General features: G+C 47.5%; 1 protein-coding gene across 2 annotated transcripts in view; it reads left to right on the plus strand.

Annotated features, from left to right (window-relative positions):
- LOC144610733 (cdc42-interacting protein 4 homolog) overlaps nucleotides 1-17,831 on the plus strand; it is a 148,798-nt gene that overhangs the window by 116,037 nt on the left and 14,930 nt on the right. For both annotated transcript variants that reach the window (XM_078429664.1, XM_078429665.1), the window contains 3 exons: nucleotides 1,481-1,609; nucleotides 5,768-5,914; nucleotides 9,060-9,257. In XM_078429664.1, coding sequence (XP_078285790.1) covers nucleotides 1,481-1,609; nucleotides 5,768-5,914; nucleotides 9,060-9,257 — 474 coding nt within the window. The remainder of the gene's footprint in view (nucleotides 1-1,480; nucleotides 1,610-5,767; nucleotides 5,915-9,059; nucleotides 9,258-17,831) is intronic.

The following is a 17,831-nucleotide window of genomic DNA, read 5'->3' on the forward strand; positions in this document are numbered from 1 at the left end:
CCACACACACATCTCTTTTAAACTTTGCCATTCTCACTCTAAAGCTTTAAATCCAAAGACCTGCAGGTATGTTGGTAAATTGCCTTGGTAAATGTAAAAATTGTCCCTAGTGTGTGTAGGATAGTGTTAATGTGCGGGGATCGCTGGGCGGCGTGGAGCTGGTGGGCCGAAGGGCCTGTTTCCTCGCTGTATCTCTAAACTAGACTAAACTAAAGCTGTATTCTCTAGTATTTATTATTTCCATCCTGACTGTCTACCCTATCTATGTCTCTCATCATTTTATATGCATGTCACACTGAGTCATGGAAAAGGCCATAACACAGGCAGTTTTGCTACGACTGGATAATTACATTCCTAAGAAGCCTCGTGTTATAGAAAATTGCATTATAAAGACTAAAGACAATTGTGTCAAAGGAGCGAGAGTGTTTCACTCACCATAACAAACTTCTCTACAGGAATTTCAAAAATAGAGGTCTTTCTAATAACTATAAATTGACTGTTGGTATAAGCTGAAAATACTGAAGGCTGTATGTTAGGAAAAAAACTGCAGATGTTGGTTTAAATCGAAGGTAGACACAAAATGCTGGAGTAACTCAACGGGTCAGGCAGCATCTCAGGAGAGAAGGAATGGGTGATGTTTCGGGTCGAGTCTGAAGAAGGGTCTCGACCCGAAACGTCACCCATTCCTTCTCTCCCGAGATGCTGCCTGTCCCGCTGAGTTACTCCAGCATTTTGTGTCTACCCCTTGTCATCTTCAATGGGAATCCACTGCAGAAGTAGCTGTTGTGTTCTTGAGATACGATTGTGTCTGATTACAGTTTATGCAGAAACATTTTATTTTCCCAATGCTTTTTTTTTGCTTGCCAATTTCCAAATTAACTTTTAAGTGGTGATCTAGTTTACAATCAAAGTTGCATTATAACCAATTAGCCTTGCGTAATACAAATAGTGTTCACTAATTCATCGATAGTGTCATAGCCAATTCATTCACGTTCATGAAACGTGCATTGTAGCAGAACTGCTGGTAGTACAACCTATGTAGACAACTGTACCCATGATGAAATAGATAGATAAATGAGGAACTGCAGATACTAGTTTACCAAACAAACAGTAACTCAATGGGTCAGGCAGCATCTGGAGAACACGGATAGTTGACACAGTCTGAAGAACTCCGAATTTGAAGAAGGGACCCGATCTGAAATGCCACCTATCCATGTTCTCCAGAAATGCTTGTTTGGACTTCTTCAGACTTGCATCACCAATCCACATTCGCCAGATGCTGCCTGACCTGCTAAGTTACTTCAGCACCTTGTGCCTTTTGTTTGGTGCCCATGGTGAGCAAAGTTAACGAGACCGTTAAGTTGTAGGCTGTAGTTATTGATCAGCGGTGAAGCAGAGACGCCTGGATTTGTGCTGCTCGGGAAATGGTGAATGAGTTTCTTCACTACCGAAGTGCCAGTGTCTCTTGGTCTCTCCTCAGGCAAAACAGCAAGCAAATCTACGAAACCATATGGCGGAAGAGAGCAAAAATGAATATGCCTCTCAGCTACAGAAATACAATAAGGACCAGAATGAATTTTACTTTGTGGAGATGCCCGATGTTTTCAATGTAAGTTTAACACATTTTTTAATGCTCTTTGCTTCCAATTCCAGATTAATTTAATTACCCCTAGCGTTTGGTTTATTATTGTCACTGAGATACAGTGAAAAGCTTTGTTTTTCTCGGATGCTCAATAGTCAATAGTCAATTTATTTGTCACATACACATAAATGTGCAGTGAAATGAAAAATTACCCGCAGTTCAACAATAAGACCAGCAATAAAAATATGCAATAACACATACAATCATAAACCAACACCAAACGAAAAGAAACATCCATCGCAGTGAGTCTCCTCCAGTCCCTCCTCACTGTGATGGAAGGCCAGAATGTCTTTTTCTCTTCCCCTGCCGTCTTCTCCCGCGGTCAGGCTGTTGGAGTTGCCACGTCGGGGCGGTCGGGGGCTCCCGACATTGAACCCCCCGCCGGGCGGTGAAAGGTCTGCCACGGGCCGACCCAAGCCCCGCGATTCGGGGCGGGCGAAGATGCTGCCGCTGCCGGAGCTACCGATGTCGGCCCCCACCCAGGGGCCTGCGGGCTTCCGACGTCCAGGCTGTGGTGAGAGGTGAACGTTTCATCTGGATCAGTGGGATAGGCCTCTGGATATTAGTTTATTTGTAGTTTAGAGATGCACCGTAGGAACAGGCCCTTTGACCCACCCTGTCCATGCTGACAATTGACCACTGCTCACACTAGTTCCATGTTATCCCACTTCCCCACTCCCGACACGTTAGGGAGAATTTTCCAGAAGCCAATTAACCTACAAAGCCGCACGTCTTTGGGATGCGGGAGGAAACCGGAGCACCCAGAGGAAACCCACGTGGTCACAGGGAGAACGTGCAAACTTGACGCAGACAGCGCCTGAGGTTTGGGATTTAAAAACCCGTGAGTCTGGTGCTGTGAGACATTGCCTCTGCTTGCTGCACCACTGTGCTACCCACACAGATTAGTCCAGAACCTTGATCAGTGGGCTGCCTTAAACCTCCTGAAACCCCACCCTGCTGCCTTCTTGAAACTTGAGGGTGCCTCAACGCATGATAGAATCACTCTGACAAAGGATGAAGCCATTTGATTCATTCACTTTATATTGGCCGTTGATGCAGCAATTCCCACTTCCTCATTCTTTTCCCGTAAACCCACTTTGCATCTGTAAACTAAGATTTCTCAGAATCGTTTGTTTTCCTTTCCTTTTAATCCTGGTCCCCGTTCCATTCTCTTTATGCATATCTGAAGAAGGGTCTCGACCCGAAACTTCATCTAAACCTTTACCCCAGAGATGCTAACTGACCCGCTGAGTTAGTCCTGTATTTTGTGTCTATCGTCTATCTTCCAACTCTGGTTTGTTGTATTCCTGGTGAAATTGTAGCATGACCTCTCCCCCAGAGCCATTCTGTCCTCACCATTAGTCCATCCACGAACACCTTTCCCCACACAGCTGAACAGTAAATGACCTGACCTCTTGCTGTCAGTGAATAACGTTGACATTTTATGCCCAAAGTTAAACCCAAACTTTTTCAGCCAATAAACTAAGATGTTCAAAGTCACAGTCACAGTCAGACAACAGGCCCTTCGACCCATTGAGTCTCTGCTATCCATCAAGCACCCGTTTACACTAATACCATTTTGATTCCCCACATGCAGAGTTGTAGAGCTGTACAGTGGAGGAACAGGTCTGTGTCGATGGTGCTCCTTGCACCTATCTGCACAAGGCCCTTTTACCCACATTAGGTTTGTAGCCTACTATGGCCTGGCAATTGAAATACTAGTCTAGAAGGTTAATGTTATAACATCATAGTTGTGCAGCAAAGAAAGAAGCCGTTCAGTCCACTGTGTTTATCTAAATATCGTACCTATCTAAGCTAATCCCACTTGCCAGCATTAATTACATATCCTTCTGTCCTGATCTTCCAACCTACCTCATTGTGAACCTTGGACTTTTTCTCAGTAGCTCATTTAAATACTTGTCCAAATGCCTCCTAAATGTTGCTCTTATTCCCACCACTACGTGTTTGATAGCCACAGGGAAGAAGGATCTCCTGTGGCATTCTGTACTGCATCTTTGGTGGAACCAGTCTATCGCTGAAGGTGCTCCTCTGGCAGCTCATTCCAGACACCAACTACACTGCATGTGAAATATTTACCCTTCCCACCTCCTTTAGCCCTCTATTTTAGACACTGCTGTCACGGAAAAAGTACTCTGGCTTGCAACCCTATTAATGCCTATCCAATCTCCCGATAACTCAAGCCTGCCAATCCTGGCAATATCCTTGTGATTTTTTTTTTCTGCGCCCTCTGCCGCTTAATCTGATGATCAGAACTACACACAATACTCCAACTGTGGCATTGCCAATATATCGTGCAACTGTAGCATGACTTGCCAACTCTTGTACTCAATGCCTAGCGGTTATTCAATACGATATTTAGATTTTAGATTTAGATAACAGGTATAACAGGTATAACAGAGCTTTATTTGTCGTTCGGTACCGAAGTACCGAACGAAACTACATAGCAGCCATAGAAAAAAAAAAGAACACAAGACACATAGCCCCAACACAAACGTCCATCACAGTGACTCCAAACACCCCCTCACTGTGATGGAGGCAACAAAACTTCCACTCTCTTCCCCACGCCCACGGACAGACAGCTCGTCCCCGACCGACCTGCACAGTCCCCGCACCGGGCGCTGAAACGTCCCGCGGCCGAACCGGGCGATGAAAGGCCCGCGACCAAGCCTTGCGCAGCTAAGTCCCGTGGTCGAGCCGCACCGGGCGATGTCAAGTCCGCAGCCGAGCCGCACCAGCGATGAAAAGCCCCGCAGCCGAGCTGCACCGGGCGATGTTAAGTCCCGCAGCCGAGCCGCACCAGCGGTGAAAAGTCCCGCAGCCGAGCTGCACCGGGCGATGTCAAGCCCCGCAGCCGAGCTGCACCGGGCACTGTCAAGTCCAGCGGCTAAGCCGCACCGGGACGTAAAGTCCAGCGGCCAAGCCGCACCGGGCGATGTAAAGTCCAGCGGCAGCACAGAAACAGGCCCTTCGGCCCACCGGGTCCGCGCCGCCCAGAGATCCCCGCACATTAACACTATCCTACACCCACTAGGGACAATTTTTAAAAAACATTTGCCCAGCCAATTAACCTACATACCTGTACATCTTTGGAGTGTGGGAGGAAACCGAAGATCTCGGTGAAAACCCACGCAGCTCATACAAACTCCGTACAGACGGCGCCCGTAGTCAGGATCGAACCCAAGTCTCCGGCGCTGCATTCGCTGTAAGGCAGCAACTCTACCACTGCGCCACCATGATATAACTTTATTTATCCCAGGAGGGAAATTGATCTGCCAACAGTCATAAAAACACCAATTACATGAAACATGAAATTAAAGTGACGTGTGGGAAGGATTGGGAATGTGCAAAGACTAGAGAGGGGGGTCAGTCTCAGTCTCAGTCTACCCCACGACAGAAGGGGGAAGAGTTGAACAGTTTGATAGCCACAGGGAAGCGGGATCTCCTGTGGCGTTCTGTGCTGCATCTCGGTGGAACCAGTCTGTCGCTGAAGGTGCTCCTCAGGTTGACCAGCGTGTCATGGAGGGGGTGAGCTGTATCTTTTAGATTTTTTAGATTTAGAGATACAGCGCGGAAACAGGCCCTTCGGCCCACCGAGTCCGCACCGCCCAGCGACCCCCCGCACACTAACACTATCCTACACACACTAGGGTCAATTTTTTAAACATTTTTTTTACATTTACCCAGTCAATTAACCTACATACCTGCACGTCTTTGGAGTGTGGGAGGAAACCGAAGATCTCGGAGAAAACCCACGCAGGTCACGGGGTGAACGTACAAACTCCGTACAGACGGCGCCCGTAGTCAGGATCGAACCTGAGTCTCCGGCGCTGCAATCGCTGTAAGGCAGCAACTCTACCGCTGCGCCACCGTGCCGCTCGTAATCTCTTGCAACTTGCATGGAGATTAATTTTCGACCTTGGCGGGATGTGAAAGGATTGTCGTGCTGACAACCCTACCAACCGCCCGCATTCTTACTTCCTGAGTTTGAGTACACCTTGTCTTTAATATTTACCTGTGCAACTGTCGAGTGTGAACCCTGGCTTTGCCCGGTACACTGGGGGCCATTTTCACCTTTGACCATCCGTGGGGATCTTGTTTCCGCAGAAGCTCCAGGACATGGACGAGCGGCGGACACGGAAGCTCTGCGAGGCCTACAAGATGTTTGCCAACACGGAGCTGAAGGTCATGCCCATCATTGGGAAGTGTCTGGACGAGATGACGAAAGCCGGCGAGTCGGTGAATGAAAATGGGGTTCGTACGATACATAACTATCATACATACATTACCGCATCATACCGTACACATAACTATCATACATATACATACATACATTACTGCCTTAACCAACCTGATCTCCCGGTGGCTGAGCACTTCAACTTCCCCTCCCACTCCCAGTCTGGCCTTTCTGTCATGGGCCTCCTCCAGTGCCACAGTGAGGCCCACCGGAAATTGGAGTAACAGCACCTCATATTTCGCCTGGGCAGCTTGCAGCCCAGCGGTATGAACATTGACGTTTCCAACTTTAGATAGTTCCTCTGTCCCTCTCTTCCCCTCCCCTTCCCAGTTCTCCCTCTATCTTCCTGTCTCCACCTACATCCTTCCTTTGTCCCGCCCCTCTGACATCAGTCTGAAGAAGGGTCTCGACCTGAAACGTCACCCATTCCTTCTCTCCTGAGATGCTGCCTGACCTGCTGAGTTACTCCAGCATTTTGTTATACCTTCGATTTGTACCAGCATCTGCAGTTATTTTCCTACACATAACTATCAGGTCATACAGCATATTAACGGGCCTTCCACCCCACCAAGTTCAGGCCAACCATCAAGAATTATCAGTCTGAAGAAGGGTCTCGACCCGAAACGTCACCCATTCCTTCTCTCCAGAGATGCTGCCTGTCCCGCTGAGTTACTCCAGTTATTTCGATTTAAACCAGCATCTGCAGTTCCTTCATTGAATAAATTGAATTGAATTGAATACATTTTATTAGCCAAGTATGTGTACATACAAGGAATTTGCCTTGGTGCTTTACTCGCAAGTAACAACACGACATACAGTAAACAACTAGGAAATAAAACATTATAGTTTAAACATGTGAAGAATGAAATAAAATACCAGAGCAAAAGGAGGCTACAGAGTTTCATCAAGAACTATCGACTTCTTAATATATTTAACGGATCGACCACCATAGTTTTCCAGAGAATTTGATTTATTCCTGTCATGTACCGAGTTACAGTGAAATTCTTTTTGTTTGCTCACTATCCGATCAGATCATACTTTACATGAGTACAATCAAACCATAAGTACAACAGCATCCCATTCCCAAGCAGATCTTCACTTTAATTCAAGTTGAAGTTGCTATTGAGGGCGTGCAGCGTAGGGTTACTAGGTTAATTCCCAGAATGGTGGGACTGTCATATGTTGAAAGACTGGAGCGACTAGGCTTGTATACACTGGAATTTAGAAGGATGAGAGGGGATCTTATCGAAACGTATAAGATTATTAAGGGGTTGGACACGTTAGAGGCAGGAAACATGTTCCCAATGTTGGGTGAGTCCAGAATAAGGGGCCACAGTTTAAGAATAAGGGATAGGCCATTTAGAACGGAGATGAGGAAAACCTTTTTCAGTCAGAGAGTTGTGAATCTGTGGAATTCTCTGCCTCAGAAGGCAGTGGAGGCCAATTCTCTGAATACATTCAAGAGAGAGTTAGATAGAGCTCTTAAGGATAGCGGAGTCAGGGGGTATGGGGAGAAGGCAGGAACGGGGTACTGATTGAGAATGATCAGCCATGATCACATTGAATGGCAGGGCTGGCTCGAAAGGCCGAATGGCCTACTCCTGCACCTATTGTCTATTGTCTATTGAAGTGATTGGCTTCTTGCATCAGGAAAGTACAATCTTTTAATATGTTTATTTGTTTGAGCATGCGCTTGTTTGAGCCGGCCCCATAAGCTAGGATGTGGTCCTGATCTTCCAACCTACCTCATTGTGAACCTTGGACTTTTTCCTCAGTAACTGCAGAGCAGTTTGCACTCTGGTATTGTTCTGTTTGCACTACCTGTTGTGTTTGTGTGTAGCTTGATTGCACTCGTGTAGAGTAGGATTTCATTTGACTGGATCGCACGCAAACAAAACCTTTTCACTGTATCTGGGTGCACGTGACAATAATAAACCAATGGCAAAACTAGGATTTATTATCCATCTTCAAATGGCTCCTGGCTCACAGCTCATTTCATAGGGTATTGAACATCGGTGGGTCAATAGTTACTAGGTGACGTCACCGCCCCACACCCCACATGGCCTCACCCAGCCAGCGGCCACGTGCTCCCGCTTCACCAATGGCGGCTGCCCGGGCTGGGAGGCGGGTTGCTAGGCAACCTCCGTTGGGCAGCACCCGGGCCTCCGGACCTAGACTGTCTGTAGCTAAAATGTCGGAAACCTAGAGTGTCAGGACCTAACCTGTCGGGACCTACAGCGTCATGGCCTACAGCGTCTGGGCCTACAGCGTCTTGGCCTACAGCGTCCGGGCCTACAGCGTCCGGGCCTACAGCGTCCGGGCCCACAGCGCCCCCCCCGGGCCTAATATGGGACAAGGGCGGTCCCGTATGGGACAAACTAATTTAGTCCAAAATACGGGATGTCCCGGCTAATGTGGGACAGTTGGCAACCCTAATAGTTACACATGGTCCACACTGGATGAATACGGCAGATTTCCATACCATTCCATTAGTACAAGTGTCAGGGGATATGGAGCGCAGACAGAAGAATGGAGTTCTGAGGGAAAGATAGATCAGCCATGATTGAATGGCGGAGGAGATTTGATGGGCCAAATGGACTAATTCTGCTCCTAGAACGTACAAACTTACCTGACAGACATTAATGATTCAGTAGCATCATAGTCCCATTGTAGAAACAAGGAACTGCAGATACTGGTTTATTTTTTAAAAAGCACAACGTGCTGGAGTAACTCAGCAGATCAGGTACAGCATCTCTAGAGAACGTGGATAGGTGACTTTTCAGATTGGGACCCTACTTCTGACTGGGGAAGGTTCTGAAGAGAAGTCCTGACCTGAAACGTCACATATCCATGTTCTCTAGAGATGCTACCTGACACGCTGAGCCACTCCAACACTTTGGTGCCTGTTTTTGTCACAGTCCCATTACTGAGATTAGCATTCTATTCCTGATTGTGGTTTTTGTTTTACATTTAAATTCCTCAGAAGCCACAGTAAGTTACAAAGTTGTGTTTGTAGCCCAGGGCTCAGGGTGTGAGTCCAGCTGAACAACCACTGGGCCATTGCAGAAGCAACTACGGTATATTATAAACATGTGTACAATTAGCAGAATAGATTAAAAACAAATCTGTTGTGTCTTTTCTGGTGTTTTGTCTTGAAATCAGGATTCTCGTGTTTTGATTGAGGCCCACAAGTCAGGATTTGAGAGGCCTGGGGAGATAGAATTTGAAGACTACAGCCAATTGATTAATCGAACTTCATCGGAAAACAGCATTGGTTCCCTGAAATCGGAGTCGAAGGTTGACCAGAGGACCATCGGCAAAAACAAGACCAAGCGATGGCCGTTTGGCAAGAAAAACAAGGTATGGACTAACTCGGGGGACGATTGAGCAGGTGATCTGCAAAAGACTATTGCGTCGTACAAGTCAGAAGTCTTGGTCCATTGGTCTACCCCGACCGTTTCACACGATCCAAATTTATTCAACCCACCCCAAAGACTGTACCACCCAACAGCAATTTGCAGTGTTCAATTAACCTACCAACCGCACAGCTTAGAGAAGTTCGGAAGAATTTTGCCAGACACCCGCGTTGAATCCTGATCTCGCATGCTGTCTACGTGGAGTGTGCATGTTCTCCCTGTGACAGCATGGGCTTCCCTGGGTGTTCCAGTCCCCCCCCCCCCCCATATTCCTGGGGTGGGAGGTTAGATGATCACTGCAAATTGCCCCTAATGTGTAGTGGAATGGTTGTATCAGAATTGATGAGAATGAGGGGAGAATTTTTTTCAATGCGATTAATGTAAATGAGTTAGATCGGGCACAGTGGGCTAAGGATCTTGAATTCCACCTCCATGAAATGGGAGCACCCAGTGGAAACCCACATGGTCACAGGGAATGCATGCAAACTCCACGCAGACAGCACTGGAGGTCAGGATCGAACCTGGTTTGCTGGCACAGTGAAGCAGCAGTTCTCTTGGCTGTACCACTGTGCCATCCCGTGTTCTGAATGCCCTTCATTGTAATGTGGACGGAGAACTTCTTCCACTACTCCACCTATTTATTTAATGCTTAAAAATCTGACCAAATTTTAGTTTGGAAACAACAAACTGCAAATGCTGCTTTACAAAGAAAAAGACACAAAGTCCCGGTGTAACACATCGGACCAGGCAGCGTCCCTGGAGAACATAGATAGGTCTTTTTCTCTTTCCCGACCCTAAACGTTACCTATCCATGTTCTCCAGGGAGTGTAAGAAAATAACTGCAGATGCTGGTACAAATCGAAGGTATTTATTCACAAAATGGTGGAGTAACTCAGCAGGTCAGGCAGCATCTCAGGAGAGTTGACGTTTCGGGTCGAGACGTCATTGGTTGCTTGACCGACATTGGACTGTAGTCCAATTGGCCTTTCTTTCCATGAATTCTGCCAATATGCATCTCACGATGAAACCACATACCATGGGTTGCTGAGCTTTCAGAAGGTTTCCAACACAGAAAGTCGAAGAACCTCAGCTAAAAGCAGAAAGAAATGGTATGAATAAATCTTATTCTGCTTGTGCTCACAGTCACGGGGCAGACTTGCCTTGTTCCAAATATCCTACCAAAGCCTCGGTCAAGCAGAATGCTTGTCTCCTCCTCACCTCTCCCACCGGGTGAAAGGTATAGAAGTGTGAAAACGAACACCACCAGATTCAGGGACAGTTTCTTCCCAGCTGTTATCAGGCAACTGAACCATCCTACCACAACTAGAGAGCAGTGCTGAACTACTATCTACCTCATTGGTGACCCTCGGACTATCCTTGATTGGACTTTACTGGCTTTACCCTGCACTAAACGTTATTCCCTTATCATGTATCTATACACTGTAACTGGCTCGATTGTAATCATGTATTGTCTTTCTGCTGACTGAATAGCGTGCAACAGGAACTTTCCACTGTACCTCGGTACACGTGACAATAAACTAAACTGAACTAAAACTAAACTGAAGGATGAAGGGGTATTGGGAACAGAGGCCTTTTGAGTCTGAAGATGGATACAAAATGCTGGAGTAACTCAGCGGGACAGGCAGCATCTCTGGAGAGAAGGAATGGGTGATGTTTCGGGTCGAGACCTTTCTAGAAATAGGTGATGTTTTGGGTCGAGGCCCTTCACCAACCAGACTTTTGAGTCCGTCTGACCTCTGCTGATTCTGATCTGATCTGTTGCGCAGAACCGTGAAGCCATGACCAAGCCACAGCCGATTCCACCGCTGCCCCATAGCGCCCGTGACCCGGGTTCAATCTGACCTCCCCAAAGACCCGCTGGCAGATTTTGTCACTATAAGTCATTGTTAATCTTTTCTATTGAGAGATGCTGTGTGGAAACAGACCCTTTGGATGACAGAACCCGCGCCAACCAGCAATCAGCCCGTTCACCAACACTCTCCCACACACCAAGGACAAATTACATCTTACAGAAGCCAATTAACCTACAAACCTGTACGTCTTTGGAGTGTGGGAGGGAACAGGAGCACCCGGAGATAACAACATGCAGTCACAGGGAGAACGTATAAACTCCGAGCAGACAGCACCTGTAGTCAGGATCGAACCTGGGTCTCTGGCGCTGTAAGGCAGCAACTCTAACGCTGCGCCACCGTGCCGCACCTTTGTTATCAGTAGCTTCACTTCCTTCTCCCCGGGCTCTTGTTTTTGTACTGATTTAGTAAGAATGGCTCAGTGCCCTAGGATGATTTTAGAAACAAAAGTCTGTATCCACGTCTACTTCGAGAACAAACAATTTAATCTGTGGGAAGCTGGTGGGAATGTGGAGAGAACAAAGTGGGATTTGTGGAGAGTTAGTGCAGCCACAATGGGCTGAAGGGCCTGTTTCCATGTTGTGTGACTCTTTGACTCGTAGTGTCTGTCACACAGAGCTGCTACATGTTTGTGGTTTTAACTAATCACACCTCAGCCACAGAGTGATGTACCTGACCAGACAACCTTCTCACCTGGGTGTCCTCCAGGTGCCCTGGTTTCCTCCCACGTCCTAAAGACGGAGGGCTTGCAGGTTAATAGTCCTCTAAACTACCCCCAGTGCGTAGGGAGTGGATGTGAAAGCGGGCTAAATGGAACTAGTGTGAACGGGTTGGCATGGACTCGGTGGGTCGAAGAGCCCGTTTCCAAGCTGCATCAGTGAATCAATATGTCTGGAAGGGTCCCGACTCGAAGCGGAAGCTCTCCGTGTTCTCCAGGGATGCTGCCCGACCCGCTGGGTTACTCCAACACTTTGTGGGGTTCTTAAAATGTCTATATCCATCCTGTTTCAGTCCATCGAACACATTATGAACTGGCCACTAACACTCAGCACTGACAACCCCACTGACATAAGAGAAGGAATAGGACATTCAACCCATTGAATCTACTCCATCATTCAACCATGGCTTTCCCTCTCAGCCTCATTCCCCTGCCTTCTCCCTGTAACCTTTGGCAGTAGTAGAGGTGCTGCCTTGCAGCGCCAGAGACCCGGGTTTGATCTTGACTACGGGTGTTGTCTGTACAGAGTTTGTACGTTCTCCCCTTGACCGAGTGGGTTTTCTCCAGGTGCTCCGGTTTCCTCCCACATTCTAAAGACGTACAGGTCTTTAGGTTACTTGGCTTCTGTTGTAAATTGTCCTGAGTGTGTAGGATAGTGCTTGTGTACGGGGATCGCTGGCCGGCGTGGACTCGGTGGGCCGTAGGACCTGGTTTCATGCTGTGTCTCTAAACTAAACTAAACCCTTACTAATTAAGCACCTCAAAGTAAAAAGACAATCTGATGTACACTAAATCTGCCCTGGTCCAAAGGTTGCTTTGAAATGTTCAGCTGGGAAGCTAGGAGAATATCTCGACCCGAAACGTCACCTATTCCTTTTCTCCAAAGATGCTGCTTGACCCATTGAGTTACTCCAGCTTTTTATGTCTACCTTAAGTTAGGAGAATAGACTGGTAGGAAATATTTAAAGTGAGGGCTAGCACACATTCAATGGGCCAAAAGGCTTTTGTGTCTATCTTAATAGAGAATAGACTGGTCGGAAATATTTAAAGTGAGGGTTAGCACACATTCAATGGGCCAAAAGGCTTTTGTGTCTATCTTAATAGAGAATAGACTGGTCGGAAATATTTAAAGTGAGGGCTAGCACACATTCAATGGGCCAAAGGGCCTCCTCCAGTGCTATTGAGAAACAAAAGTATGTATCCACATCCACCTAGAGAGCAAACAATCCTCTCTGGATTAATTTGGTACATTTCTTTTTAATTAAAAGAACCTTTCCAGCCATATCCTGGGATATCCTTTCAAGTGTTTTGATTAGGTTAGAAAGGAATTTTGTGGAAGGGTTAATAGGAAGTGATTTGTTCCATTGGAATTCTAAGCATGCTCAGAGATGATCTCGAAGTGTGCTGTAAACTCTGACCATTTATGTAATTGTTGGATGGTTTTGTGTGTTTAAAAAAAAAAGCGATTTGGGGTCAAAGAATTGGAGGGTGGAGGGAGGGAGGGGGTGGGGAAGGTACTGATGACTGTGTTACCAGCTTCAGTGAACCGTGTCATGAAATCTGGCAGGCTCCAGGAACACGTGGAAGAACTCCTTGCGCTCCCCATTTCCTGCCAGATGTCATATGTCTGGGTTTATGACTAAAATCCAAAAAAAAGAGAGAATAGATATTCGTTCCTGTGCAACTATGCAGCCGAATCAGTTTGCAGCGATTTATTACAAAGAGGGTTGACAATTCCACTCTCAGCTGGCAGTTTCAAATTGCCCCCGTGGTTGAAACTTGCATTCTTGGCTTAATAAACAGGCTGGGATAAACAGCAAGGAAGTTATGTAAAACCTTTTATCAATATGATTTGGCCAATCCTCTTCTCTGCGCCATGTGCTCTTGTGACGTTCAGCCCATCGATAGTTGTGCCTTTCTGTCGAAGCAATCCCTCAAGTCCTGCTCCCCCCTCTTCTTTTTTCCCCAAGCTATTGTGTGTCTCAGTTGTTCATGAACTCCTGGCCAACATCCTGCGCCAGGGTTAATTTTTAGAGGCCACGTAACTTCACATCAGCAGCCAGCCCTCTATCACCTCCTGATACCTACATGTTGAACACGACCCCATAGATCCATAGATGCTGTCGGGACCCTCCTCTCTCTCAGCGTTCTTTCCCACACCCCCTACGATCAATCTGAAGAAGGGCCCCAGCCCGAAACGACACCCCCCCCATCTATGTCCTCCAGGACACTGCCTGGCCTGCTGAGTTACCCAGGCACTTTGTGTTCTATTTGGGCTGTTTTGTCCTGGAGTGTGTGGACTTTAGTGATGTTGGGGCAGTGCTCATTTAGGGAAATATTGTACCATTTGAAGATTCCAAACCACATATTATTGCCTGTAGGCCATAACATCTGACCACAATTGCACCTAGTTTCTGCTGAGGTGAGACAGGATCTGTGAGGCTTGAGGTGAGATTGAGATAAGCACAAGGCTTGACGTGAGGTGGGTCAGGCACAATGGGTGTTGATCATGTGAGGGGGGCAAACAAGGACTGGAGCAAAAAACAAACAAACTGCTGGAGGGATTTAAGATAGACACAAAAAGCTGGAGTAACTCAGCAGGTCAGGCAGCATCTCTGCAGAGAAGGAATGGGTGACGTTTCGGGTTGAGACCCTTCTTCAGACTCTACTTTGAAGTTGGCGGGTCAGCCAGGTTCTATGGAAGCAGAGGGATGGTCTGGCTTGGCTGTGGTGCGCTGGTAATTAATGTCACCTCCGGCTTATTAGCCTGGTTCATGTAGAGATATAATGGGAGTGTAAGTGACACGCAAAGCACACGGTGCTGAAGGAAGTTAGCGTGTCACACAGCATCTGGGGAGGGAACATATAGGGTCGGGACCCCATTCTGAAGAAGGGTCCCAACCCAAAACATCACCCTAATGCTGCCTGACCCGCTGAATTCTTCCAGTACTTTGTGTTCACCTTAAGACTCCAGCACCTGCAGTCCTTGTGTCTTAATAATAATAATAATAATACATTTTATTTATATAGCGCTTTTCATATACTCAAAGACGCTTTACAGAGATTTTGAGAACATAGGGAAATTAATAAATAGATAAATAAGTAAATAAATAAATGAACAGAGAAAGGAGACAGTAGGTGAGGTGACCTTCAGTGGTTGAAGGCAGTGCTGAACAGGTGAGACTTCAGCGATGTTTTGAATGTGGTGAGTGTGGGGGAGTCTCTAACGGTTTGCTGGTTCTAGCAAGGTATGTCCAAACTAAAAAAAGAGACCTTAAAAAAGAATTTTGCTTTTAAAAGCCTGTTGTTTTAATGTCTTTAACTGCATGATATCCATTGTTCTCTGTGGTGAATGGGCGCATTGTCTGATAGTGAGTCTGGTAAATGTGTGCGTTGCTCAGTGCTGCCGCCTGCTGGCGAGCACAGTTCTTGAGATCCTTTTATTGTGGATTCTGAACTCCTTCATGTGCTCCCCAACACACACCCAGGCCGGGAGGGGTACAGGAATGACGACTTTCCCAGTCGGCCTGAGCTTCAATCTTAAATCTCAATCAATGCAGAGTTCCTATTTCCCCAAACCCCAAATGGGCGGCACAGTGGCGCAGCGGTAGAGTTGCTGCCTTACAGCGAATGCAGCGCCGGAGACTCAGGTTCGATCCTGACTACGGGTGCTCTACTGTACGGAGTTTGTACGTTCTCCCCTGTGACCTGCGTGGGTTTTCTCCGAGATCTTCGGTTTCCTCCCACACTCCAAAGACGTGCAGGTTTGTAGGTTAATTGGCTGGGCAAATGTAAAAATTGTCCCTAGTGGGTGTAGGATAGTGTTAATTCACAAAATGCTGGAGTAACTCAGCAGGTCAGGCAGCATCTCGGGAGAGAAGGAATGGGTGACGTTTCGGGTCGAGACCCTTCTTCAGACTGATGTCGGGGGTGGGACAAAGGAAGGATATAGGTGGAGACAGGAAGATAGAGGGAGATCTGGGAAGGAGGAGGGGAAGGGAGGGACAGAGGAGCTATCTGAAGTTGGAGAAGTCGACGTTCATACCACCGGGCCGCAAACTGCCCAGGCGAAATATGAGGTGCTGCTCCTCCAATTTCCGGCGGGCCTCACTATGGCACTGAAGGAGGCCCATGACAGAGAGGTCAGACTGGGAATTGGAGGGGGAGTTAAAGTGCTGGGCCACCGGGAGATCAGTTGCGTTAATGCGGACCGAGCGCAGGTGTTCAGCGAAGCGATCGCCGAGCCTGCGCTTGGTTTCGCCGATATAAATAAGTTGACATCTAGAGCAGCGGATGCAATAGATGAGGTTGGAGGAGGTGCAGGTGAACCTCTGTCTCACCTGGAAAGACTGGGTCCTTTGATGGAGTTGAGGGGGGAGGTAAAGGGACAGGTGTTGCATCTCGTGCGGTTGCAAAGGAAAGTGCCCAGGGTTAGGGTGGTTTGGGTAGGAAGGGACGAGTGGACCAGGGAGTTGCGGAGGGAACGGTCTCTGCGGAACGCAGAGAGGGGAGGGGATGGGAAGATATGGCCAGTGGTGGGGTCCTGTTGTAGGTGACGGAAATGTTGGTGGATGATATGTTGGATCCGCTGGCAGGTGGGGTGGAAGGTGAGAACGAGGGGGATCCTGTCCTTGTTGCGAGTGGGGGGAGGGGGAGCAAGAGCGGAGCTGCGGGATGTAGAAGAGACCCTAGTGAGAGCCTCATCTATAATGGAGGAGGGGAAGCCCCGTTTTCTGAAAAACGAGGACATCTCGGAAGCCCTAGTCTGAAACACCTCATCCTGGGCGCAGATGCGGCGTAGACGGAGGAATTGGGAGTAGGGGATAGACTTTTTGCAGGGGACCGGGTGGGAAGAAGTGTAGTCCAGATAGCTGTGCGAGTCGGTGGGCTTGTAGTAAATGTCCGTCACTAGTCTGTCTCCTGTGATGGAGATGGTGAGGTCCAGAAACGGGAGGGAGATGTCAGAGATAGTCCAGGTATATTTAAGGGCAGGATGGAAATTGGAGGTGAAGTGTATGTAGGATAGTGTTAATGTGCGGGGATCGCTGGGCGGCGCGGACCCGGTGGGCCAAAGGGCCTGTTTCTGCGCTGTATCTCTAAATCTAAATCTAAAAACCGTAGATGGTCATTCGCATGTAGGTAGGAACTGCGGATGCTGGTTTAAACCAGAGATAGACACAAAAAGCTGGAGTAACTCAGCGGGTCAGATGGCATCCCTGGAGAACAGGAATAGGTGACCTTTTGGTTCGAGACCCTTCTTCAGACTGAGAGTCAGGGGAGTCATTAGTTTATTGTCACGTGTACCGAGGAGCAGTGAAAAGCTTTAGATATCATGGACGTATGGTCAATGTGGGTTGAAAAGGGCCGTTACAATCCTATGTTTCTATGAGTTCCTGCCTCTTTATTTCTGTCCTAATTGAAAATCTCCACGTGCCTTTGTTTGTGATAGCAATGTAGACCATTGCCTGTTCATGCTCCCTCCACATGGCCCTCTCGGTGGTATCCTGAACCTTACCACCAGGGAAGTGTGTACTAACCAAAGATACTAGAGGAACAAGATGGACCACTCCGTTGAAATCGCCCATACTGAAGTGTAGTATGCAAAGAAGCCATTTTAGTCGGCAAAACCCACCGTTCGCTCTGCCTCTCGCAGTGTAATTAGTGTTTTGGGGGAACAGTATGTGATGATACCATTAAAATGCAGAATATATCTCATCTATCAATTCACAGATTTTTGTTATTTTTCTTAATAAATGTTTCTGCAAGTTTCTGCCTACTAAAATGTTGTCATGACGTACTACGGTTTTTAAGGTCGAGTGGTCTATCTTGTTCCTCTAGTATCTTTGGTACTAACCAGGAACCACTCCCTTCCCTGTAGAGCTGAGACCATGGTGCCATGGTTGTTACCATGGCAGCACTTCCCCCCCCC

The sequence above is a fragment of the Rhinoraja longicauda genome, chromosome 37 (genome assembly GCF_053455715.1).
Source record: "Rhinoraja longicauda isolate Sanriku21f chromosome 37, sRhiLon1.1, whole genome shotgun sequence".
NCBI lineage: Eukaryota > Metazoa > Chordata > Chondrichthyes > Rajiformes > Arhynchobatidae > Rhinoraja > Rhinoraja longicauda.